General features: G+C 40.2%; 1 protein-coding gene across 4 annotated transcripts; it reads left to right on the top strand.

Moving 5' to 3' along the window:
* Positions 1 to 2,457: 2,457 nt before the first annotated feature.
* LOC126072290 (zinc finger protein 699-like) lies at positions 2,458 to 24,857 on the top strand. 4 transcript variants are annotated; one of them, XM_049877200.1, is made up of 5 exons: positions 2,458 to 2,549; positions 3,522 to 3,607; positions 13,195 to 13,318; positions 17,492 to 17,645; positions 18,002 to 24,857. In XM_049877200.1, the coding sequence occupies exons 2-5, from the start codon at positions 3,596 to 3,598 to the stop codon at positions 19,230 to 19,232; spliced, it is 1,521 nt and encodes a 506-aa protein (XP_049733157.1). In that variant the 5' UTR covers positions 2,458 to 2,549; positions 3,522 to 3,595; the 3' UTR covers positions 19,233 to 24,857. The 4 variants fall into 4 exon arrangements, with proteins under 4 accessions (XP_049733157.1, XP_049733156.1, XP_049733158.1 ...); XM_049877199.1 differs by having other exon boundaries at positions 2,458 to 2,793; XM_049877201.1 differs by having other exon boundaries at positions 2,458 to 2,793; positions 3,522 to 3,775.
* The last annotated feature ends 607 nt before the right edge of the window (positions 24,858 to 25,464 follow it).

The following is a 25,464-nucleotide window of genomic DNA, read 5'->3' as shown; positions in this document are numbered from 1 at the left end:
AGAGAACACCTCAAGAGCAGATTTGATGCATTTAACACTAAAGACTGAAGACCAGAGGAGTTAAGGAATGACATTAATCACATCATACATGAAGAAAGCAAGACGTCTTTAAAAGACAGGAAAGAAAGAAAAGACCAAAAGGAATGTCAGAAGAGACTCTGAAACTTGCCCTTGAACTTAGAGCAGCTAAGGTGAATGGAAGAAATGAGTAATAGAGCTGGACGGAAGATTTCAAAGAATGGCTTGAGAAGACAAAGTAAAGAATTATAATGAAATGTGCAAAGACCAGGAGTTAGAAACCCAAAAGGAAAAAACACGCTTGGCATTTCTCAAGCAGAAAGAACTGAAGAAAAAAACGCAAGCTTTGAGTTGCAATATTGAGGAATTCCAAGGAGCACTGGTGGTGCAGTGATTAAACGTTCAGCTGCTAACCGCAAGATCAGCAATCTGAATCCACTAGCTGCTCCACAGGATGAAGATGTGGCAGGTTTCTTCCATAAAGATTATAGCCTTGGAAACCCTATGGAGCAGTTCTACTTTGTCCTGTAGGGTTGCTGTGAGTTGGAGTCAACGTGATGGCAATGGGTCTTGAGTCAGGTCATGGGCAAAATATTGAACGAGGCAGAAAGCATCAAAAGATGGAAGGAATACATGGAGTCACTACACCAAAAAGAATTGGTTGATGTTCAACCATTTCAAGACGTAACATATGATTAAGAAAGATGATAACGAAGGAAGAAGTCCAAGCTGCACTGAAGGCATTGGCAAAAAACAAGGCTCCAGGAATTGATTGAATACCAGTTGAAATGTTTCAACAAATGGATGCATGCTGGAAGTGCTCGTTTGTCTATGCCAAGAAATTTGGAAGACATCTAGTTGGCCAAATGACTGGACAAGATCCATATTCCTGCCCATTTCAAAGAAAGGTGATCCAACAGAATGATGAAATTATCAATCAGTATCATTAATACCACACACAAGTAAAATTTTACTGAGAATAATTCAAAAATGGTTGCAGCAGTACATCGACAGGGAACTGCCAGAAATTCAAGCCAGATATAGAAGAGGACATGGAACAAGGGATATCATTGCTGATGTCAAATGGATCTTGGCTGAAAGCAGAGAATACCAGAAAGATGTTTGCCTATGCTTTATTGACTACGCAAAGGCATTCAACTGTGTGGATCATAACAACTTATGAACAACATTGTGAAGAACGGGAACTCCAGAACACTTACTTGTGCTCATGAGAAACCTATATACTGCATGGTTTAAAATCAGGAAAGGTGTGCATCTGAGTTGTATCCTTTCAGTATACTTATTCGATCCGTACTGAAACGAATTGGTCGACATTCAACTATTTCAGGAGGTAGCTTAAGATCAAGAACCAGTGGTACTGAAGGAAGAAATTCATACAGTATGATTCAAATTACATGAAGACGAACAACAGGCAAAACCTATTTCTGGGGATAACAGAACAGTGGTTACTCCAAAGGACAATATCAACTGGGGAAGGGCAAATATCATTTGGGAATCACAGAGGTGGTTTTACGAGTTTGTACACATATGTAGGAACCCTGCTAACCAAAAGGTCTGCAGTTCGAATCCATCAGACACTCCTTGGAAACTCTATGGAACAGTTTTACTCTGTCCTATAGGGTTGCTATGAGTTGGAATCCACTCGATGGCAACAGGTTTGAGTTTTTTTTAATACCTAATAAAAAAGTAAAAGCTGCTTGTAATTGTCATTTTCAGAAGAACTTCATTGTTTACATACTGTTCTTCACAAGTGCTGGTATGCCCGTCTTTCATCCTGGAAAGCTCTCTCCATGTGCCTAAAGTCTTGGAGAGATCAGACTGGGTTTGCATAGTCGGTGTACTGCTCCTGGGAAAAGGTAAGAGATATGCAAGAGAAGACAAACTGAACATCAAGGATTCTAGATGGGCAAATATTTATTTGTAGACCAATTATCTCTCTAAAGAATATAGTAAAAAAAATTTTTTTTCAAATGGCCAAATAAGCAAATACTAAATTTCTCTGCTCACCAAGGGTAGCAGAAATCTTTGGCTACTGAAATCCAGGTTTAAGCTTATATAGGCTTTTCTCAAAAGGAGCCCTGGTGGCACGGTAACTAAGCGCTTGGCTAGCAGGTTAGAGGTTGAAACCCACTAGCCGCTCCGCAGGAGAAAGATGTGGCAATCAGCTTCCATAAAGATTACAGCCTTGGAAACCCCAGGGGCAGTTCTCTCTGTCCTGTAGGGTCGCTGTGAGTCAGAATCAACTGCATGGCAACGGGTTAGGATTTTCTTTATAAAGGAATTAAACAAAGCAGTGGACAATTCCCCAAGCCCAGGGGAAGCCAGAGAAACGCAGGGTCGCAGGGCCGAGCCCTCCGGGTCCGCGCACGGGGCCCCTCCCCTTCCGCAGTGAGAGTCCCAGAAATCGGAAGCGAAAGCGCGCGTCCACGGCCGGCATCCATGTTTTGTCGCACTCCTCCGGTGTGAAGTACATTTCCTACGTGTAGGCATCTTGCATGCTGCAGTGCCAGGTGAGCCCCCGGGTCAGGAGTCTAAAGCCGTGCTCCCTTTCTGCTGCGCAGTCCTGGCCTCCTCGCCGACCCTGGGTTGCCCCAGAGCCGCGCGACTTCCTCCAGCCGGGCTGCGTCCGGGGCCTGTCACCGCCGCCGCCTCCGAGGCACCCCCTTCCTGCTGGCGCCCGACTAATCCGAGGCAGGTTTCTGCGCAACCCCGGCTGCGTCGTCGGGATGTACCAGGGTCAGGGTGCATTAACAGGTAAAATCATATAAATCCTCGCTAAGCAAAAGTGTGGTTTCCAGCCCAGCAGCAGCAGCAGGTTCACTTGGAAGTTTGTGAGAAATGCCTTATCGGAATCAGGGCAGTTATCCGCCGTCTGAATGCTCTGCCCCCACCGCCTGCAGTCTGCCGCTCACCCTGCTTCCCTTTGTTTTCTGTGCTTCATCAAGGCAGGACTTTGGTTAAGTATTGCTGGTCAGACAAAAAGTAGGGTTATGGTGAGGAATATATCCTTCCTCCTTTAATTATTGTAGGTCTTTAACACAGATGAAGAATTAAACACTTTGAGTTGGAACTATTACATGGCTTTAAGACGCTATGTATCCCAATTTCAGGAGGAAAAGATTTCATAAAATGCCATTCAAAGAATTTCTTTAGCTCCTAGGTAGACATTTTCATCACGATTTGTGAGAAACAATATGACTGACTCTACCTTGTCTGATGTAAAAAGTGAGACGGCTGAACAATCTAGATAGATGATGAACACATTTATAGAGATCACACAGCCAGTGTGTCTCCAAGATCTTAAGGATTGGCTGAGGGCAGGTTGTGTGTGGGATTGGATACTTGGTGATCCAGCCACAATTTCTGCTACCAAGGAGCCACACTGCTTAATAGGAAGTCCTGGCCAGGGAAAGAACTGAAGACCAAGAACCTGTCACTCTCTCCTTACCCAACACTGTCTCCTCCTATTTCTGCCATTTCAGGTCCCAGGTGTTCCACAGAGAGAACTACTCCAGTCTAGGCAGCTGGAACCGAGGGTGACCATCTTTGCACATCCATGCAATCCCAAGTAAGGATTTCAAGTGCTCTGACTGGTTGTGTAGACCAAAATTTATCTGCCTCCAGACTGCCTAGTGGCCCTGCTTCCACTGCCATCCATCTTACTTAAGTGGCTTCTTGAGTTTAGAGAAGACTGAACGTGAACCTTAGACTTTGAAAAAACTGGAGGCAGGAAATGGTGAGTACCACAGAGAACTGGGTAATTCTAAGTATAAGGGTGTGAGGTTACATATGATTTGGTGGGAAACCAGCTCTGCTCTGTATTTCTTCTGTGAGGTAAAAGGTGGCAGAAGAGGCTCAGGGACTAAGTTCTAAGAAGTATCATAAGGCCTTGTTCTACTCTTATTGAGCCTTTTCTCTAGCATATGTGGGTTTTCAAGCCTTGGATGCCTGGGTACCTTCCTTATGTGACTCTCAGAGGTGGCACCATGGGGTGTTAAGATCCCCACCCTGGCCTTGGAGCTCTGTGTTAGAGACAGAACCTCCTGAACATGGCTTAAAATTGGTGCAGCTCTGGCTGAGGAGAGTGAGCCCCAGGTCCTCTGGAGCCATCCCTTGTCCCAAACCAAAACCAAAAGCGAAACCCATTGCCATCAACCCAATTCCAACTCATAGCAACCCTATAGGAGAGAGTAGAACTGCCCCATAGGGTTTCCAAGGAGCGCCTAGTGGATTTGAACTGCTTACCTTTTGGTTAGCAGCCGTAGCTCTTAACCGCTACGCCACCAGGGTTTCCAACCTTGTCCCGTCACTACAAATAGTTTTCTTGGCTTCCCTCAGGCAATGCAGCCTTTTGTGCAGTTCTGAAACCATAGCTTCACCTCTCATGCTGTGTGATGGGGTAAAGAACAGGAGCGAAGTTATTAGAGGAAGAACCCTTACCCTTTATGAGATTCTGTGTGGGGCCAGCACTCTCATGACTTCATCAAAGGAATGAGGCAGAGAGTGAGTCCAGCTGGATCATGTGTGGGATCTCCAAAACCATGTTTTTTTTTCAGTGGAGAATAGTTTTGCTTGAAGCTTTCAGTTGTGCAAGAAGCATAATACCCAATCCAGGTCCCTGTCTTCCCATCCTGTCTGTGCCTAGAGCTGGCATTTAAATGTAAAAATTTTTGATTGCTCCCAATAGTCTTGGATTAGAATCCAAAATTATTCTTTTTTGCTTGAGAAACTCAACATATGGGATAAAAAAAAAAAAAAAAATTTTTTTTTTTGATGGGTGTATTTAATTTCTCAGGGTCACAGTTTCCACTAAGCAAATTCAGGATCAGTTTGTTACATTTCTAGTGAGAAGTTTTTAATTTAATGGATATAAAACTTCTTAAATACAGAGGAATGCCTATTTTAACTGATGTAAAAGTTACTCGGAAGTGTACTTAAATATTAAGAAGAATCTTGAAGACTCCCACTACATTTAACATATTATGCCAGAACTTCTAATGTGCTAAGTCTTCTACCCATTTCAGCATTTTCCTGACTGAGATAAAATATCTGTACAGTCTGATATCCTTCGCTTCTGCATTTAAACAGAGAGCTCTGATTTAGATTTTTTGATTTGCACAAATATATTAAACCATTTCATAATAAATAGGTCCTAAGAGCCCTGGTGGTGCAGCAGTTAAGAGCTCAGCCACTAACCAAAAGGTCAGCAGTTTGAATCCACCAGCTGGTCCTTGGAAACCCTGTGGGGCAGTTCTACTCTGTCCTGTAGGGTTGCTGTGAATCAGAATCGACTTCACAGCAACGGGTTTGGTTTGATTTTGGTTTAAGTGATTACATCTCCAATGGTTTTATACTTATAGATGGGACTTCCTAGGAAACACATTAAATATCACAGTTGGTTTATATTATGTTTAAAAGTAAAATTACTGTGTTAATTCCAATAGATAATAAACCCACTCCTCACTTATCAACATGGTTGGGTGCCAAAGCCCAGGTTTTTACGCAAAACTCAGTGGTATGTGAAAACAGGATGACTACATCATTATACACACCCAGTGCCGTCAAGTCGATTCCGACTCATAGCGACCCTATAGGACAGAGTAGAACTGCAGACGTACGTCTTTAATGTGCAGAATAGTCATGTAATTGATTTTTCACTGTCTTCGTAAATGCAAAATATTGGATAACGAGATAAATCAATAAGTGAGGAGTAGGTATACCTTTAAAGTTCAAATCTCAATATGACCTTAAATAGCTTACTTTATGAAGACTTGTTCTTACTCTTGTCCTCATCCAGACCATTCTTGTACCTTTAGGTAATCAGCTTTATTGTAATCTGTTCTTGAGCATCTTGCCAGTATTTTTTATGTAAATTCGAGCAAGTAGAATTGGAAGTTTCTATTTCCTGTACTTTGTTACACAAAAGATAGCATGGAATTTACACTTTTTTTCAGGTAAGAAATGATCCTGAAGATCTGCCCATAACAATATGTAGACAGTTTATGTCTAAAGTTGTATAGAGCATCATAATACTGCATCTTAGCTAGTGCTGCTGTAACAGAAATACCACCTTAGGGTGGCTTAAGCAAACAAATTTATTCTCTCATAGTCTAGGAGGCTAGAAGTCCAAATTTAGGGCACCAGCTCCTGCAGAATGCTTTCTTTCTTTGTCACTTCTTGGAGAAAGTCCTTGTCATCAGTCTTCTCCTTGTCTAGGAGCCTCTTAGCTCAGGGATCTCAAGTCCAAAGGATGTGCCTTGCTCCTGGCACTTCTTTCTTGGTGGTATGAGGTCCATCTCTCTGCTTACTTCTCTGTCCTTTTATCTCTTGTAAGATAAAAGGTGAATATAGTGTTGAATATATCATGGACTGCCAAAAGAACAAACAAATCTGTCGTGGAAGAAGTACAACCAGAATGCCCCTTAGAAGCAAGGATGGCGAGACTGAGTCTTCCGTACTTTGGACATGTTGTCAGGAAGGATCAGTCCCTGAGAAGGACGTCATGCTTGGTAAAGTACAGGGTCAGTAAAAAACAGGAAGACCCTCAACGAGATGGACTGACACAGTGGCTGCAGCAGTGGGCTCGAGCATAATGACGATTGTGAGCGTGGCTTAGGACTGGGCAGTGTTTCATTCTCTTGTACATAGGGTCGCTATGAGTTGGAACGGACTCAACAACAAGATAAAAGGTGATCCAGCCACTCCCCAGAGAAACTTCCCCTTGCATCAGATTAGGGCTATGGCCTGAGTGAGGGTGTTGTATCCCACCCTAATCCTCTAACATAACCTGATCTTGCCTCATTAACCACAGGCAGAGATTAGAATTTATAACACACAGGAAAATTGCATCAGATCACAAATTGGAGAACAGCCACACGGTACTGGGAATCATGGCCTAGCCAAGTTGTCATACATTTTTGAGGGACACAATTCAACCCATAATGTACTGCATTGAGTGGATATATCTTAGTTTCTTCCTTTTTTTTTTAACCTCATCACCATGAATGGACACTTGGATAGTTCCCAACATTTTGCATTTACAGAGCTTTTCCGGGTATCAAAATTTAGGTATAAAAGCCCTTATTACCTAAATTACATCAAAATGAAGAGGTTGTTAGATGACTTGGTAAAATTAATATATGAAAATTACATTTCTTTCCAAGTTGTAAATAATGCTGTAAACTTTCTATCGTAAAGTATAAGCAAGGAATGTGTGAAACTTCTCATGTAAGGTTTTAATAATACTAAACACCCAATTGTAAAAAGAAGTTGGGAGTTCTTACAGCCACCCAGTGCATCCTGCCCTGATCTCATTAACCTGTTGGTAACTCCTATCTATATAGTATAAATTTATTGTTATTGTTTACTGCTATTACTACAGCTTTAACCACCTGAGTTAATTTGTAAACTATACATAGCAAAACCTATGAGAGCTGGAACTCGACATCACTGCCTTGTTTTTCTGGGTCTTGCAAGTTTTCCACCTTGACAGGCTGAAGTAATCATTTTAATGCAAAATATTTGAGTTTTCCTCCTCTGATAGGTTTCTGCCTTAGACAGGTTCTGGCTTTCGCAGGTTTTGCTGTATTGAGTTTTGCCTCTTTTTGAGCTTCCTATAAATGTGATTACTCTGACTAGGTTCTTTAGTGACTTGTTTTCATTGTGATGTTTTTGAGTTTCATACATGTTGGTGTGCATAGCTCTAGTCTGTCCATGTTCCTGTGTATATATCTGTTACATTTTATGAATGGGCCACAACTGACCTACCCATTGTATAGCTCCTGGGCATTAGGTTGTTTCATGTTAGCTTTTGCTCTTGTGAATGGTTTTGCTCTGTTCTCTTTCCAGGCTCCAAGTGCTTTTGCACAGTAACACTAGTGAGAGAAAACCACTGAGTTGCCGATCATAGCCAAATTTAAATTTACTAGGAAATGCCAATGCACTTTACAAATTTTCCCACCAAGTATGTATATGTATCTTATTTGTTTCATTTTCTTGGCAATATACGGATTTTGGAATAGTTACTTTTTGCTTTGTAATCGGTGTGAAATTTTATTCTGCAGTTATCTGAAACTACTTCCATACTGACAGGCTCTGCATATTTTCCCACTGTTAATCCATCTCTGTGTGACTTTTTAGGGCTTCTTTAGCACATTTGAAAATATACTTTTAGTTTATATATTAAAATTTTTTTTCTAGTATGTAGATTATGTACTCACTGTTTGCTACCCTTTGAATGGTTTAGAATTTCAGTGTAGTTGAATTTGTCAGTCTCTTATGTCTTACACTTCTTATTTAAGAATTTTTCTCTATTCTGATGTCATAAAGTCATTTGTACTTTTTGGAAGTGTTTTAATTTTACATTTAAGCTATTTGGAATTGATTTTTATATATGAGGTTGGTAATAATACATTGTTACGGATTAAATTGTGACCCCTCCCCCCCCAAAAAATGTGTGTTTTAAATCCTGACCTTTGTGCCTGAGGTTATAATCCCACCTGGGAACAGGTTGTCTTGTTTAGGCTTGAGGCAGGATTAGTGTAGGGTGTATCTTGAGTCAGTTGCTTTTGAGATATAAAAGAGATTAAACACAAGGTAGAAGCAGAGATGGAATAAGATGGATGCCAAGACACATGGAGATCTCCAAGGAACAAGGAAGCAGAAGCTGAAGAGACAAGGACTTTCCTCCAGAGCCAACAGAGAGAGAAAGCCTTCCCCTAGAGCTGGCACCCTGAATTCGGACCTCTAGCCCCCTAAAACTATGAGAAAATAAAGTTCTGTTTGTTAAAGCCACACATTTGTGGGATTTCTGTTATAGCAGCACTAGATAACTAAGACATATGTTAATTACTCCAATTAGGTAATGAGTTGACTCAACTCCACATATTAAAATGTGTGTAATTTCTGGCAGTGCTGTGCAGTGCCTTCTGTATCAGGAGTCAACTTTTCATATAGGTAAGTGGGTCTGTTCCCAGTCTATTTATTTTTTTTCCATTGACATATTTTCTGTATTCTGCTGATACTGTGCTGTCTAATTTATTATACACACACACGCAGACACACAGTTTTTTATATGGTGGACAAGTCCTCATGCAATATTTCTTAGAACATCTTGGCTATTTGTGAACGTTTGCACTTCCATATAAATTTTGAAGTATTTCTGATAAGTTCTAAAAAAATATGTAAATGGTTGGAATTTTTTTGAAATTCTTTGGAAATAAGATTTGTTTGGGTAGAACAGTGTCCTAAAAGCATGCTGCATTTATTTTGGTCAGTTTGAATGTTCTTTAATTATAATTTTTTATTAGGATCTTTTATTTACTAAATTACACTCCATCTTTTTTTTCACTAAAATACGTTATGCCTTTAATTTTTCAACTGCTTGGTACTAGTGTATATAACTGTGTAGAAGAAACTTACTTTATTTTGCAACCTGAAAAAAGTACCAAAATCTCAGTCTTGTAATACTCTGTATATTCTCTTGGGGTTGTACATGATTATTTAACCTATAAAATAGAATGAGCTCTGTTTTTTTTTTTTTTCCCTTTAAAATGCTTAATGTTTTCGTGTGTTTATTTATTTGTTTTGAGGGGAAGGTACTGGTTAAAGTCTCTAGGATAAGGTTCAGTAGGAATGGAATATTTGACAGCATTGTTTTTCTTTTACTTTTCTTGGGAAGTGTGGAACTTTTCACACTGTATGCTCCTTACATGTCCATTTTTTGTATATGCCCATTTTCAGATTGTGCATGTTTCTTCCCATTTCGAAATTTGATTAGAGTTTTTTACCACACGTGCAGGAAAATATATATTAAATCTACAAGTGGAGTGAAATATAAAATGAACATCCATGTAATGGTTATACCCTCACTCTTGACACCTCCCCAAAACTAGATTTTTAAACACAATCCCCATCTACCCTTTCAGTGTAACCAGTATCTCGATATTTATGAGCATGATTTCTTTGGTCTCCTTTATATTTTTTCACCTGTGTATGTATCCCAGTCTTAGTTATCTAGTGCTGCCACAACAGAAATACCTAAAATTGGTCGCTTTAACAAACAAATATATTTTCTCACAGTTCAGTAGGTTAAAAGTCAGAATTCATTTGGGGACCATGGTTTCAGGGGACATCTAGGTCAACTGGCATAATAATATCTATTAAGAAAACATTCTGCATCCCACTTTGAAGAGTGACATCTCGGGTCTTAAACGGTAGCAAGCAGCCATCTGAGATGCATCAATTAGTCTCAACCCACCTGGAGCAAAGGAGAATGAAGAACACCAAAGACACAAGGTAATTATGAGCCCATGAGACAGAAAGGGCCACATAAACCAGAGACTACATCAGCCTGAGACCAGAAGAACTAGATGGTGCCCAGCTACAACCGATGACTGCCCTTACAGGGAACACAACAGAGAACCCCTGGGGGAGCAGGAAAGCAGTGGGATGCAGACCTCAAATTCCCAAAGCCAACTCTTCAGACAGGGATTAGACTGGACTGTAGGATAGAAAATGATACTGGTAGGGAGTAAGCTTCTTGGATCAAGTAGACACATGAGACTCTGGGCAGCTCCTGTCTGGAGGGAAGATGAGAAGGCAGAGGGGGACAGAATCTGGCTGAATAGACATGAAAATAGAGGGTGGAGAGAAGGAATGTGCTGTCTTATTAGGGGGAGAGCAACTAGGAGTATATAGAAAGGTCTGTATAAATTTTTGTGTGAGAGACTGACTTGATTTGTAAACTTTCACTTAAAGCACAATAAAAATTTTTAAAAAGTCTGAATTCAAGGATTGGCTGTAGGGGACGACTTTCTCTCTCTGTCGGCTCCGAAGTAAGGTCTTTTTTCCTTGGTTCCTTGACGATCTTCATGTGGTGTGGCAACTATCTTCCCGCATCTCTGCTTCCTCCTGTATGCCTAATCTGTTCTTTTATATCTCAAGAGAGACTGACTTAATACATAAAAACAAAAAAACCCATTGCCATCAAGTTGATTCTGACCCATAGGACAGAGTAGAACTGGTTTATAGGGTCTGCAAGGCTGAAATCTTTATGCAAGCAGACTACCACACGTGTATTCTGTGGAGTGGCTGATGGGTTTGAATCGCTAACTTTTAGGTTAGCAGCCAAGCACATAACCGCTGTCACGAGGGCTCCTAACACAGGTGTAGGGGCTAGGATTTAAGTCTTGAGTTGCAATATTGAAGGATTCTATGGACAAAATATTGAATGAATGCAGGAAGCATCAAGGGAACATGTATGGCGTCCTTGATGTCATTCCACAACTCGTCTGGTCTTCAGTCATTAGTGTTCAATGCAGCAAATCTATTCTTGAGATGGCCTCTAGATTCGGATGGGATATACTCAGGGTTCTGCTTTGGCTCATGTGGACTTGTTCTAATTTTCTTCAACTTCAGCTTAACTTGGATATGAGCAGTTGGTGGTCTCTTCTACAGTTGGCCCCTGGCCTTTTTCTGACTGATTATATAGAGCTTTTCCATTATCTCTTTCCACAGATGTAGTTGATTTGATTCCTGTGTATTCCATCTGGTGAGGTCCACATGTATAGTCACTGTTTATATTGTTGAAAAAAGGTATTTGCAATGAAGAAGTCATTGGTCTTGCAAAATTCTATCATGCGATCTCTGGCATTATTTCTATCACCAAGGCCATACTTTTCAATTATCAGTCCTTCTTCTTTGTTTCCAACTCTTGCATTCCAAACACCAGTAATTATCAATGCATCCTGATTGCATGCTCGATCCATTTCAGACTGCAGAAGTTGGTAAAAATCTTCAGTTTCTTCATCTTTGGCCCTAGTCTTGGTGCATACATTTGAATAATAGTTATATTAACTGGTCTTCCTTGTAGGCATATGGATATTACCCTATCACTGACAGCACTATACTTCAAAATAGATCTTGAGGTGTTCTTTTTGATGATGAATGTGTCTGTCAGTTTGTCATACTATAGGGGCTTACCTGTTACAGTGATGCTGGAAGCTATGCAACCAGTATTCAAATACCAGCAGGGTCACCCATGGTGGACAGGTTTTAGATGAGCTTCCAGACTAAGACAGACTAGGAAGAAGGACCTGATGGTCTACTTCTGAAAAAAGTTAGCCAGTGAAAACCTCATGAATAGTAGTGGAACACTGTCTGATATAGTGCTGGAAGATGAGCCCCTCAGGTTGAAAGGCTCTCAAAAGATGACTGGGGAAGAGCTGCCTCCTCAGAGTAGAGTCAACTTTAATGATGCAGATGGAGTTAAGGTTTCGAGACCTTCATCTGCCGATGTGGCAAGATCGAAAATGAGAAGAAGCATCTGTAAACGTCCATTAATAATAGGGACTTGGAATGTATGAAGTATGACTCCAGGAAAATTGGAAATCGTCAAAAATGAAATGGTACACATAAACATCGATATCCTAGGCATAGTGCGCTGAAATGGACTGGTATTGGCCATTTTGAATCAGGCAATTATATGGTCTACTGTGCTGGAAATGACAAATTGAAGAGGAATGGCATTGCATTCATCGTCAGAAAGAAATAGTTGTTCATAGTTGTTTTAAATTCCCAGTCTGGAAATTCCAAAAACTCTACCATATCTGAATCAGTTCTCATGCCTCCTTTGTCTGTTCAAGCAAAGGGAAAAGCTGCCCTGCCAGACCCTTAGTATTTCCTAGTTATTAATATTGCATTGTGCTCTCACCTGTGCTTCATGTTTTGTCGCATGTTTTGATGGGTCTTATGAAAGGAGGTGGACTTTCTTTTTTCCCCACAAAAAAATGATGATCTGAATGTAGAACTAGGTTTTTGATTTGTAGAGAATTTCTTTACCTTCTGCTATGTGTTCTGGCTGTTCTGAACCTGTTAAGGAAATAGGAATAAGACTGAAATTGGTCATAGTCAATCTGGAGAGATAAGCTCACTGTGTTAGAAATATTGTTAAATCTATGAAGTAAGATTCCAACACTCAGGAGGTAAATGCAGACAGCAAAGGGACAAGTCTGATGGCCAAATTCTAGATAGAACACAAAATTTTGTGTGTTCTATGAATTCTCAGTTCTCCAGGGCTGTCAGTTTCACCCATCCTTTTTGTACATACTGGGGAAGATGGCACCTTGCTGACCCAGAATATGTATGATGTTTTAGGACTCAGTGGTCTTTGAGGATGTGGCCGTGTGCTTTACCCAGGAAGAGTGGGCTTTGCTGGATTTTTCTCAGAGGAACCTATACAGAGATGTGATGATGGAAACTTTCAGGAACCTAGACTCAGGTAAGGATGTCTTCATTTTTATTTACTTCTTTGGTATATACATATATTGTTCTCATGGACTTTCCTATGGAATTCGGGTTGAGGAACTGATACTTGTTGGCAAACATAAGACACATTTTCACTGACCTCAAGGAGCTTAGACTCTAAAGGCTTCCCATGAAAGGAAAAATCTTTATATGAAGCTGACTCTTTATTTCTCATGGTTAAAAGCCTTGAGGCTGTTTAAGTGTTGTGTAAGCACTGGCTTTAGGCGTCAGTTTGAGGCGGAGAGATTTGTGGTTTAGTACCTTGTTAGAGTTTCACTGTGTATGTTATCCATTTGACATGATTATTTTGCTGCAAATAAACTCACACCTGTCCATTTCTAGAGATCTTGGAGACCAAAGTATTAGGGTAATGTCAAGGAAATATGCTTCTCCGTCTTCCCTCAAAATCTACCTTTCCTCAAGAGCACCATGTCATTGTTGTTGTTAGGAGCTGTTGAGTCGGTTCTGACCAACAGGACAAAACATTGCCCAGGCTTCGCCATCCTCACAACTGTTATGCTTGAGCCCATTGTTGCAGCAGTTGTGTCAGTCCATCTCCTTGAGAGTCTTCCTCTTTTTTTGCTGACCCTAGACTTTACCAAGCATGATGACCTTCTCTAGAAACTGGTCCCTCCTGATAACATAGCCAAAGTTCATGAGACGAAGTTTCACCATTCTTCTAAGAAGCATTCTGGCTGTACTTCTTCTAAGACAGAATGGTTCATTCTTCTAGCAGTCCATGGTAGAGTCATTATTTTTTGCCAACACCATATTTGGCATCAGTTCACCTGCAGTCTTCCTTATTTGTTGTCCAGCTTTGTTGTGCTTATGATGGAGTTGAAAATATCATGACTTGGGTCAGGTGCACCTTTGTCCTCAAAGTGAAATCTTTGCTTTTCAACACTTTCAGGAGTCTTTTGCAGCAGATTTTCCCAGTACAGCAAGTTGTTTCATTTCCTGACCTCCACTGCCATGGGTGTTAATTGTGAATCCAAGTAAAACGAAATCGTTGACAATTTCAGTCTTTTCTCCTTTTGTTGTGATGTTGCTTATTGGTCCAGTTGTGAGGATTTTTGCTTTCTTTTTGTTGAGCTACAGTCCATACTGAAGGCTGTAGTCTTTGATCTTCATCAGTAAGTGCTTCCTCTTCACTTTCAGCAATCAAGATTGTGTTATCTGGATATCGCAGGTTGTTAATGAGTCGTCCTCCAATCCTGATACCATGTGCTTTTTCGTATAGTCAAGTTTCTCAGATTATTTGCTCAGCATACAGATAAAATAAGTATGGTGAAAGGATACAACCTTGATGCACATTTTTCTTGACTTTAAACCATTCGGTATCCCCTTGTTCTATTCGAATGACTGACTTCTTCCTGGTCTATCTACATGTTCCTTCTGAGCACAACTGGGTGTTCTGAAATTCCCATTATTTACAATGTTATCCATAATTTGTCTTAATTCACACAATTGAATGCCTTTGCAGAGTTAATAAAACACAGATAAACATCTTGCTGATATTTCCTGCTTTCAGCCATGATCACTCTGACATCAGCAATGATATCCCTTGGTCTGTGTCCTCTTCTGGATCCGGCTTGAATTTCTGGAAGTTCCCTGTCAATTTATTGCTACAACCACTTTTGAATGACCTTCAGCAAAATTTTTCAAGTGTGTGATATCAGTGATATTGTTCGATAATTTCCACATTCTGTTGGATCACCTTTGTTTGGAATTGGCAGAAGTACGGATCTCTTCTGGTCAGATGGATAGGAAACTGTCTTCCAAATTTCTTGATACAGACAAGTGAGCACCTCCAGTGCTGTATCTGTTTGTTGACATCTCAGTTTGTATTCTGTCAATTCCTGAAGCTTTGTTTTTGCCAGTGCCTTCAGTGCAGCTTGGACCTCTTCCTTCAGTACCATCGATTCTTTGATCATATGCTACCTCCTTAAATGGTTTAATGTCAACCAGTTCTTTTGGTACAATGACTTTGTGTATTCCTTCCATCCTCTTTTGATGCTTCCTGCATTGTTCAATATTTTCCTCATTGAATCCTTCAATATTGCAACTCAAGGCTTGAATTTTTCTTCAATTCTTTCAACTTGAGGAATACTGAGCATTTTCTTCCCTTTTGGTTTTCTAACCCAAGATTCTACACATTTCATTATAATACTTTGTCTTCTCGAGCTGCCCTTTGAAATCTTATGTATAGCTCTTTTACTTCATAATTTTTTTTTTGGCTTTAGCCACTCTGTGTTCAAGAGGAACTTTCAAAGTCTCTTCTCACATCTACTTTGGTCTTTTCTTTCTTTCCTGTCTTTTTAATGACCTTGTCCTTTCTTCATGTACAATGTCCTTCTACAACTTGTTTGTTCTTCGGTCATTAGTGTTGAATGCCTCAAATCTGTTCTTGAGATGGCCTGTAAATTCAGGTGGGATATAATCAGGGTTGTATTTTGGCTCTTGTGGACTTGCTCTAATTTTCTTCATCTTCAACTTGCATATGAGCAATTAATGGTCTGTTCTGTAGTCAGCCCCTGGCCTTGTTCTGACTGATGATGTTGAGCTTTTCCATCATCTCTTTCCACAGATGTAGTTGATTTGATTCCTGTGTATTCCATCTGGTGAGGTCCACGTGTATAGTCGCCATTTATGTTGTTGAAAAAAGGCATTTGCAATGATAAGGTCATTGGTTTTGCAGAATTCTATCATGTTATCTCTGGCATGGTTTCTGTCACCAAGGCCATATTCTCCAACTACTTACCTTCTTTCCAACATTTGCATTCCAATCAGCAGTAATTATCAATGCCTCTTGATTGCATCTTTGATCAATTTCAGACTGCAGAAATTGGTAAAAATCTTCAATTTTCTCATCTTTGGCATTTGTGGTTGGTGTGTAAATTTGAATAATAGCTGTAGTAACTGGTCTTCCTTGTAGGCGTACGAGTATTATCCTGTCACCGACAGTGTTGTATTTCAGGATAGGTCTTGAAATGTTCTTTTTGACTGAATTTGATGCCATCCCTCTTCAATTGGTCATTCCCATCATAGTAACCATATGATTGTATGGTTCAAAATGGCCAATACAAGTCCATTTCAGCTCCCTAATGCCTAGGATATCGATCTTTATGCGATCCATTTCGTTTTTGACCACTCCCAATTTTCCTAAATTCATACTTTATACTATCCGTGTTCCAATTATTAATGGATGTTTGCAGCTGTTTCTTCTCATCTTGGGTTCTGTTACCTCTCAGCAAATGAATGTCTTGAAAGCTTTACTCCATCTGCGTCATTAAAGTTGACTCTACTTTTAGGAGGCAACTCTTTCCCAGTGCCTTCCAACCTCAGGGGCTCATCTTATGGTACTAGATTAGACAGTGTTCTGCTGCTATTTGTAAGGTTTTCACTGGCCAGTTTTTTCAGAAGTAGACTGCCAGATCCTTCTTCCTAGTCTGTCTCACCCTGGAAGCTCCCTTGAAACCTGTCCACCATAGATGACCCCGCTGTTATTTGAAATACCAGCGTCATAGTTTCCAGCATCACAGTAACACAAAAGCCACCACAGTACAACTGACAGACATGTAGGGAGCACCATGTTAGTCACAGTAATTTTTCTCCCTGTAAAGCAATGGAAAGATCTGAGGAGAGTGAACACTGGACTTGGCCAAAGCCACTATGTCAGGGAGCATAGAATGGTTTTAATAGAATAGAATGCTTTTAAAGACCAGCCCTGCTGGGATGGAATTACATTTGAAGAAATCAACTAAAAAAATCTGTTTTGGTTTGAGGAGGAGTGAAAATTTCCACACATACCTGAGCTGACATTCTAAATTTTTCATCAGTTCTCCCTTGCCTTCAGTGTTTGTAGGAAAAGGCCTGCTCCATTTCCTCTTTTAATATACCTCTATGCACGTGCATTGTTTGCAGTACCTTTCAATGTTGCTTTCCTAGTTACATTGTACTTAAGTTACCATCACTTTCAATCATCATGGAATTGTTAGTAAATTTCTTACCTTTTGGACTATTGCCAAAATCCTGGAATAGTTAAATGTGCCTCAGTCCTTCTTTACTCCCAGGTGGGTTGTTCGTCATGAAAATTTCCTTACTGTTTTTTCATATTGTGAAACTCCAGTTAAAATTATTGGGTCAGTTTCTCAACAGGATAACAATGGAGAAAAGTTGTCAAGTGAACATACAGTAATGCGATTCATGAAGAATGACTCCTGGTGGTCATCCATGTCAGGAGAAATCGTTGAATTCCATGGCAGTGAAAATCAGCACAACAGCCAGGGAAGGCAAATGAGGTATCATACACATGATAGTAAGCAGTGCCTCAGGAGGGGGTTGTGATGTTTGTGTGGGTTTACGTGTGTATGCATAAAACTAGCTCTAAAATTACATGTCTTCCTGATTTTCACATTACAATATTTTCATAAATGTGAGCCACATATTGATATTTGAGAGAAATTTCACTTGTACACAATTATGAGTACACCCCATTATTTACAAAGACTGTGACAGTAACAGTAGTACCCTCTGCGAGATGATTCACCCTATGCCACATGAGACAACTCAGGACAGAAGTGCACATTCACTGTGTATGGTAGTTTTGAAATGGTATAAAATTTAATTCTAACAATGTGCTGCCTATTTTTTACAGAAAAGGTATGATAGAGAGCCTCCATGCAAGTAAAGAAGAGAAAGTAAAGAAATACAAAAAAGTTAATCAGTGTGGAAAAACTTTCAGTCGGATTGCCAGTCTTAGTAGGCTTAAAAGAATTCCTGTTGGAGTAAATCATTCTGAATGTATTGAGTGTGGAAAAGCCTTCATGGATCATTCATCATTTAAGCATCACATCAGATTTCACACTGGATACAAGCTCTGTTGTTATGAGGAATGTAGAGAAGCCTGCAGTTGTCCCTCTTACCTAAAACCTCATATAAGAACACTCACTGGAGAGAAACTTTGTAAATGTAAGGATTGTGGGGCACCCTGTAGTTATTCCTCATCTCTCACTAAACATACAAGAACTCACAGTGGAGAGAGGCCTTATGAATGCAAGGAATGTGGGAAAGACTTTAGTTTCTCAAAACTCACTAGTTACATAAGAACTCACAGTGGAGAGAGGCCTTACGAATGTAAGGAATGTGGGAAAGTCTTTCGTCATTCCTCATCCCTCACTACGCATATAAGAACACACAGTGGAGAGAAGCCTTATGAATGTAAAGAATGTCGGAAAGCCTTTATTTGTTCCTCACACCTCACTACACATATAAGAACTCACAGTGGAGTGAAGCCTTATGAATGTAAGGAATGTGGGAAAGCCTTTAGTCAGTCCTCAAGCCTAACTACACATATAAAAATTCACAGTGGAGAGAGGCCTTATGAATGTAAGGAATGTCGGAAAGCCTTTAGTCGATCCTCAAGCCTCACTACACATATAAGAACTCACAGTGGAGAGAAGCGTTACGAATGTAAGGAATGTGGGAAAGCCTTTAGTGATTCCTCATCCCTTGCTACACATATAAGAACTCATAGTGGAGAGAAGCCTTATGAATGTGAGCAGTGTGGGAAAGCCTTTAGTCAGTCATCAAGCCTCACTACTCATATAAGAACTCACAGTGGAGAGAGGCCTTATGAATGTAAGGAATGTGGAAAAGCTTTTATTCAGTCCTCTAACCTCACTAAGCATATAAGAACTCACAGTGGAGAGAGGCCTTATGAATGCAAGGAATGTGGGAAAGCCTTTAGTGACTCCTCATCACTCACTACACATAAAAGAACTCACAGTGGAGAAAGGCCTTATGAATGCAAGGAATGTGGGAAAGCCTTTAGTTGGTCCTCAAACCTCACTAAGCATATAAGAATTCACAGTGGAGAGAGGCCTTAGGAATAAAGGAATGTGGCAAAGTCTGCTATTCCTTCTTACCCCAAGGAAGACAAAAGAAGTCGTGGAGAGATAGGTTTTGAATGTAAGGAATGTGAGAAAGTCTAGCTATTTTTAATGCCTCTGTAAACATGTAAGAAATGACAGTGGGGAAAACCCTTATGTACGTGAAGAATAAGGGAAACTCTTCAGTTCTCTCTCAGTCCTTTGAAGATGTGAGAAGGTTCACTGGAAAGAAAGAACACGTGTTAAGTAATGTTGGAAACCTGGTCATCCCTCATCATTTTGAAAACGTGAAGGAAAACGCATGAGATAGTAACCATGTAAAGAATGCATTATGGGAAAGTTTTTACTCCCCCCCCCCCCGTATTTTCTGAGATCTGAGGTTTCACACATATGGTAAAGCCTTCAATAATTAACCTCTACTGAATGTGAGAGGTCGTATTAGAGAAAAATGTATATGTAAGAAACATGGAAACATCTTGTCAATCTTCTGGAATTCTTGCAAAACAGCTACACTGTGGATTGATCCTATGAATGTAAAAAACAGAAACCTTCAGTGTCCCTTCTCACTTAGGACCTCTGTGAGACCTGACATATAGAGAGACCCTGTGACTGTAAGTAAAGTACTCTTTGAATTACAGCACATTGCTTTAGGGAAGCATCAGAATGTCACTTTGCTTCTGTTAAATTCAAAATTTCTTTATACAAAATCTCTTCAACCCATGGGTATCTTGAACTGGGTTTTCTTTTTATCACCTATGTTTATAAAGTTTTTATACTTCACATTCAAGTGCAGTATATTCTCATTATCAAAAACTTCGTTTTAGCAGAGAACTATGAAAAACACCTGAGAATCACTTTAGTATCTCACCACACTTGTTAGTTGGGTATTTCCTTTTAGCCTTTTATGCAGTGTTTTCATTATTGTGTGTGTAGTGTTGTACTGAACATTTTTTGCATTGCTTCTCTAATTTACTATCCCCAACTATTATGATCCCTGGTTTACTGATGAAATGTCCCTCAGAAATGGTGCTGTGAGAAGCAAGAAGGATTGCTCCTCCTGGGGGGTCCACACATACCCACGACCTGATCTCGCAGCAATGGAACTTGTGCACAGCACAGGCCCAGGGCCTCTATTTTGAGACAGAGTCCTTCTTTTGGTAATGTGGTCTCAGGAGGTGAGGCTATGATTGTTGTTAGGTTCAGATGGACTAGTGGCTGTGCTCCACTTGGGTGCATACCTGCTGTAGGACCTGGAGGTTTATGCAGAGCCACCACCCAATGCTGAGCTGGGAGTTAGTGTACAATGGGGAATTTTCAAAAAATGCCTGGCTATATGTCACAATATTGAACTGCAAGTAAATGAAATTGTTGGAAAAAATTTTAGTCTACCATAGGAGAGGCAATCATAGTTTACTATTTAAAAGGCAAGGTATAAAACAGTGTGTCCTTAATGATGGCAATTTTATAAAACATGCAGACAAATCAGTCTGTAGAGAAGCCTAGAACATTAACAGAGATTCTCTCCCAAAGAGGAGACTTGATTTCTTTAGTCATTTTGCTTCCCCGTAATTTGCAAATTTTCTGTAGTCACTGCCCATTACATAATTTTTTAATTTAAAAATAGTAAATTCATTTTTGGAATGTACAGTAGTACAAGTTTTGATAAATTCATATAATCAGCACCACAAGAAAAGTACAGAACACCTCTTCCCTCCAAATAATCCATAGTACTGCCCCTTTTTAGTGAAACCTTCCCTTCACCATGAATTCTTGGCAACTGTCCTTGTACTAGTCATTATGTAGCTTTTAGATTCTGGCTCCTTTCATGTAGCACTAGGAATTTGAGATTCATCCATGTTGATGAATATATTGATAGTTTGTTCCTTTTAATTGTTACAAAGTATTCCACTGTATACACACCTCATTTTATATATTCACCAGTGGAAGGATATTTGTGTTGCTTCCTGTTAATGAATAAAACAGCTATGAACATTCATAAAAACAAACAAGGTTTTATTTTTCTTGCATATATCCCTACAAGTGAGATTGCTGTGTCATATGGTAGTTTTATGTTTTCCTCATATGGAACTAGCAATCAGTTTTTCAAAAGGGCTGTGCCATTGTATATCTCACTATTGATGTATAATTCCAGTTGATGCTGGGACATACAGAGGCTGCTTTTCAGAGGAATTCACACTTCTGTTTGCCACTGGCTTCAGGAGATTAAACTTTTGGATGGGCAGCTCACCTGATACACAGGTCTACATTTGTTTAGGAGGGGCTGTGGGATGTGCCATCTGGATTAGGCCACAGGCCCAAGAGTATAGGTTTCCAGGTTATGCCACCACTGCTCAGACTAAGCTGAAGGCTTGTAATGTCCCAATGCTACACCATGCAGGAGCACAGCACTGGAGAATAAACACGGAGCAAAGTAGGGACAAAACGGCATTCTCAAGGAGCCTGGTGAGAGAGCTCACTGGAACCAGAAAGGGAAGCCCCTTCTTCCAATATATTGCATATGCTAGTAATTGACAAAAGAGAAAATATAAGGCCCAGCTCCATTTTCAAAGAGCAGGCAAAAAGGAATCTGTAGCAGAAGCAAAACATTGATAACCAGGACAATGGTCAAGTGTGGCTTTGTTATTAGGGTGGTTTTCTGTAAGTGTCTAAGCTCCTAGCAGCACCAAGGTGTAATTCTTGGTTCCCAACCTGCTCTTCCTCCCCACTGAGGGCTTAAAATGTCTGGCCCTGTGTAAAGATGGCGGCATGACATCAGCCCTAACTTCACAAATACCAACAGGGTTACCTGTGGTGGACAGGTTTCAGCAGAGCTTCCACACTAAGACAGACTAGGAAGAAGGACCTGGCAGTCTACTTCTGAACAAATTGTCCAGTGGAAACCTTATGAATAGCAGCAGAGCATTGTCTGATACAGAGCCAGAAGATGAGCCCCTCAGGTTGGAAGGCACTCAAAAGATGTCTAGGGAAGAGTTGACTCTTCAAAGTTTTTTTTTGACCTAATTGAAGTGGATGGAGTCCAGCTTTCAGGACCCTCATCTGCTGATGTGGCAGAACTCAAATTGAGAAGAAACAGCTGCAAACATCCATTAATTGGAATGTGAATGTACAAAGTATGAATCTAGGAAAATTGGAAGTCATCAAAAATGAAATGGAACACATAGACATCGATATCCCAAGCATTAGTGAGTTGAAATGGACTGGTATTGGCCATTCTCAATCGGACAATCATATGGTCTACTATGCCAGGAATGACAACTTGAAGAGGAATGGTGTTGCATTCATCATCAAAAAGAACATTTCAAGATCTATCCTGAAGTACAATGCTGTCAGTGATAGGATAATATCCATATGCCTACAAGGAAGACCAGTTAATACAACTATTATTCAAATTCACACACTAACCACTAAGGCCAAAGATGAAGAAATTGAAGATTTTTACTAAATTCTGTGGTCTGCAATTGATCAAACATGCAATCAAGATACATTAATAATTACTAGTGATTGGAATGCAAAAATTGGAAACGAAGAATTGGTAGTTGGAAAATTTGGCCTTGGTGATAGAAATGACAGGATGGATAGGAGTTTGCAAGACCAATGACCTATTCATTGGAAATAACCTTTTTGAGCAACAGGATCAGCAACTATACACATGGACCTTGCCAGATGGAATACACAAGAATCTAACTAACTCCATCTTTGGAGCCCTGGTCGTGCAATGGTTAAGAGCTTGGCTGCTAACCTAAAGGTCAGCAGTTCAAATCCACTAGCCACTCCTTGGAAACCTTGTGGGGCAGTTCTACTCTGTCCTATAGGGTTGCTATGAATTGGAATCGATGGCAACATGTTTGTTTTTATAGAGCCCTTGGGGACAGAGGTGGTTCAGTGGTAGAATTCTTACCTTCCATGTGGAGACCCAGGTTCAATTCCCAGCCAATGCACCTCATGTGCAGCCACCACCTGTCTGTCCATAGAGGCTTGCATGTTGCTTTGATGCTGAACAGGTTGCAGCAGAGCCTGCCACTAAGACTAGGAGGAAAGGCCTGATGATCTACTTCCAAAAATCAACCAGTGAAAATCATATGGATCACCACAGTCCAATCCACAATCATGGAGATGGTGCCTTTGTGCTGAGCATGTTCTTCCCTTTTGGTATTCTAACTCCAGGTCTTTCCACATTTCATTATAATACTTTGTCTCCTCAAGCCATCCTTTGAAATCTTCTGTTCAGCTCTTTGATTATCATTTCTTCCATTTGCTTTAGCTACTCTACATTGAAGTGCAAGTTTGAGTCTCTTCTGACATCCATTAGGACATCCAGGATCTTTCCTGTGTTTGTAATGACCTTTTGCTTTCTTCATGTATAATGTTCCTGATATCCCACAATTCATCTGGTCTCAGTCAGTGTTCAGTGTTCCAAACCTGTTTTTGAAATGGTCTCTAAATTCAGATGGGATATACTCAAAGTAGTACTTGGACTCTTTTGGATTTGTGTTAATTTTCTTCAGCTTCAGCTTGAACTTGCATATGAGCAATTGCTCTTTTGCTCAGCAGTTGCCCCTGGCCTTGTTATGACTGATACTGAGCTTCTCCATCATCTCTTTCCACAGATGGAGTTGATCTGATTCCTATGTATTCCTTTGTCACTGTTGAACTGTGGTGGCTTGCCTGTTGCTGTGATGCTGAATGCTGTGCCACTGGGATTTCAAATACCAACAGGGTTACCCATGATAGGTTTCAGAGGAGCTTCCAGACTAAGACACACTAGGAAGGAGTACCTGGCAATCTACTTGTAAAAAAATTAGCCAGTGAAAACCATCCTTGCATCTAAAGAGCATTTAATATTCTTCTCCAACGCCATAATTCAAAGACATTAGTTTTTCTTCAGTCTTCCTTATTCATTGTCCAGCTTTCTTATGCATATGAAGTGATTGAAAATACCATGGCTTGGGCCAGGCACACCTTAGTCCTCAAGGTGACATCTTTGCTTTTTAACACTTTAAAGAAAGTCTTGCAGCAGATTTGCCCAATGCAATGCATCCTTTGATTTCTTGACTGCTACTTCCATGGTCGATTGTGGATCCAAATAATATGAAATCCTTGACAACTTCAATCTTTTCTCCATTTATCATGAGATTGCTTATTGGTACAGCTGTGATGATTTTTGTTTTCTTCATGTTTGAGGTATAATCCGTACTGAAGGCTCTGGTCTTTGATCTTCATCAGTAAGTGCTTCAAGTCCTTTTCACTTTCATCAAGCAAGGTTGTGTCATCTGCATATGGTAGCTTGTTAATGAGTCTTCCTCCAATCCTGATCCCAAGTTCTTCATACAGTTCAGCTTCTTGGATTAGTTCCTCAGCATACAGATTGAATAAGTATGGTGAAACGATACAACCGTGACACACACTTTTCTTGACTTTAAACCATGCAGTACCCCATTTGTTCTGAACAACTGCCTCTTAGTTTATGTACAGGTTCCTCATGAGCACAATCAAATGTCCTGAAATTCTGATTCTTTGCAATGTTATCCATAATTTGTTATGATCCACACAGTGGAATGCCTTTGCATAGACAATAAAACACAGGTGAACATCTTTCTGATATTCTCTGCTTTCAGCCAGGATCCATCTGACATCAGCAATGATATCCTTTCTTCCACATCCTCTTCTGAATCCGGCTTGAATTTCTGGCATTTTCTTGTTGATGTACTGCTGCAACCACTTTTGAATGATCTTCAGCAAATTTTTACATGTGTGTGATGTTAATAATATTGCTCAATAATTTCGGCCTTCTGTTGGATTACCTTTCTTTGGAATGGGTGCAAATGCTGTTTGCTTGACCTAGAATTCTTTCCCTTGTTCAGATCAAGTAAATAGTAGTTTTCCTATCTGTTTCACTCCTAGGAACACCATGACTAAGTAGCCAGTGCCATATGTCCATATGAGTCAGACTATTATGATTACAGCTTTGACTCTACTGTCCATTATGGTAACCACATCCACCTTGTCTTTGTCAACTGAACGCTGTCACTTGGCCCTTACCACCATGGGACCCAATCAACCCCATTGTAGTTAGGTGTCTTAATTAGGGCAGTTCCCACTGTCAAATCCAACTTACATAAAGTAGCAATCAACAGCAGTCTTGAAGGATGCTGGGGTTCCCTTCACAAATTTGTTCCTCACCATTGTGGTAAAAGATGTGTCCTCTGGG

This window comes from Elephas maximus, chromosome 3 (genome assembly GCF_024166365.1).
Source record: "Elephas maximus indicus isolate mEleMax1 chromosome 3, mEleMax1 primary haplotype, whole genome shotgun sequence".
Taxonomy (NCBI): Eukaryota; Metazoa; Chordata; class Mammalia; order Proboscidea; family Elephantidae; genus Elephas; species Elephas maximus.
Note: the sequence above shows the minus strand (reverse complement) of the source record. Positions and strands in the feature narration are given on the sequence as shown.

Excerpts from the sequence above, each read along its gene's own strand:
- LOC126072290 (XM_049877200.1), top strand. Across the intron at positions 13,319-17,491 it reads TTTCAGGAACCTAGACTCAG|TTTCTCAACAGGATAACAAT; the intron begins GTAAGGATGTCT and ends TTATTGGGTCAG. Across the intron at positions 17,646-18,001 it reads AGCCAGGGAAGGCAAATGAG|AAAAGGTATGATAGAGAGCC; the intron begins GTATCATACACA and ends TATTTTTTACAG.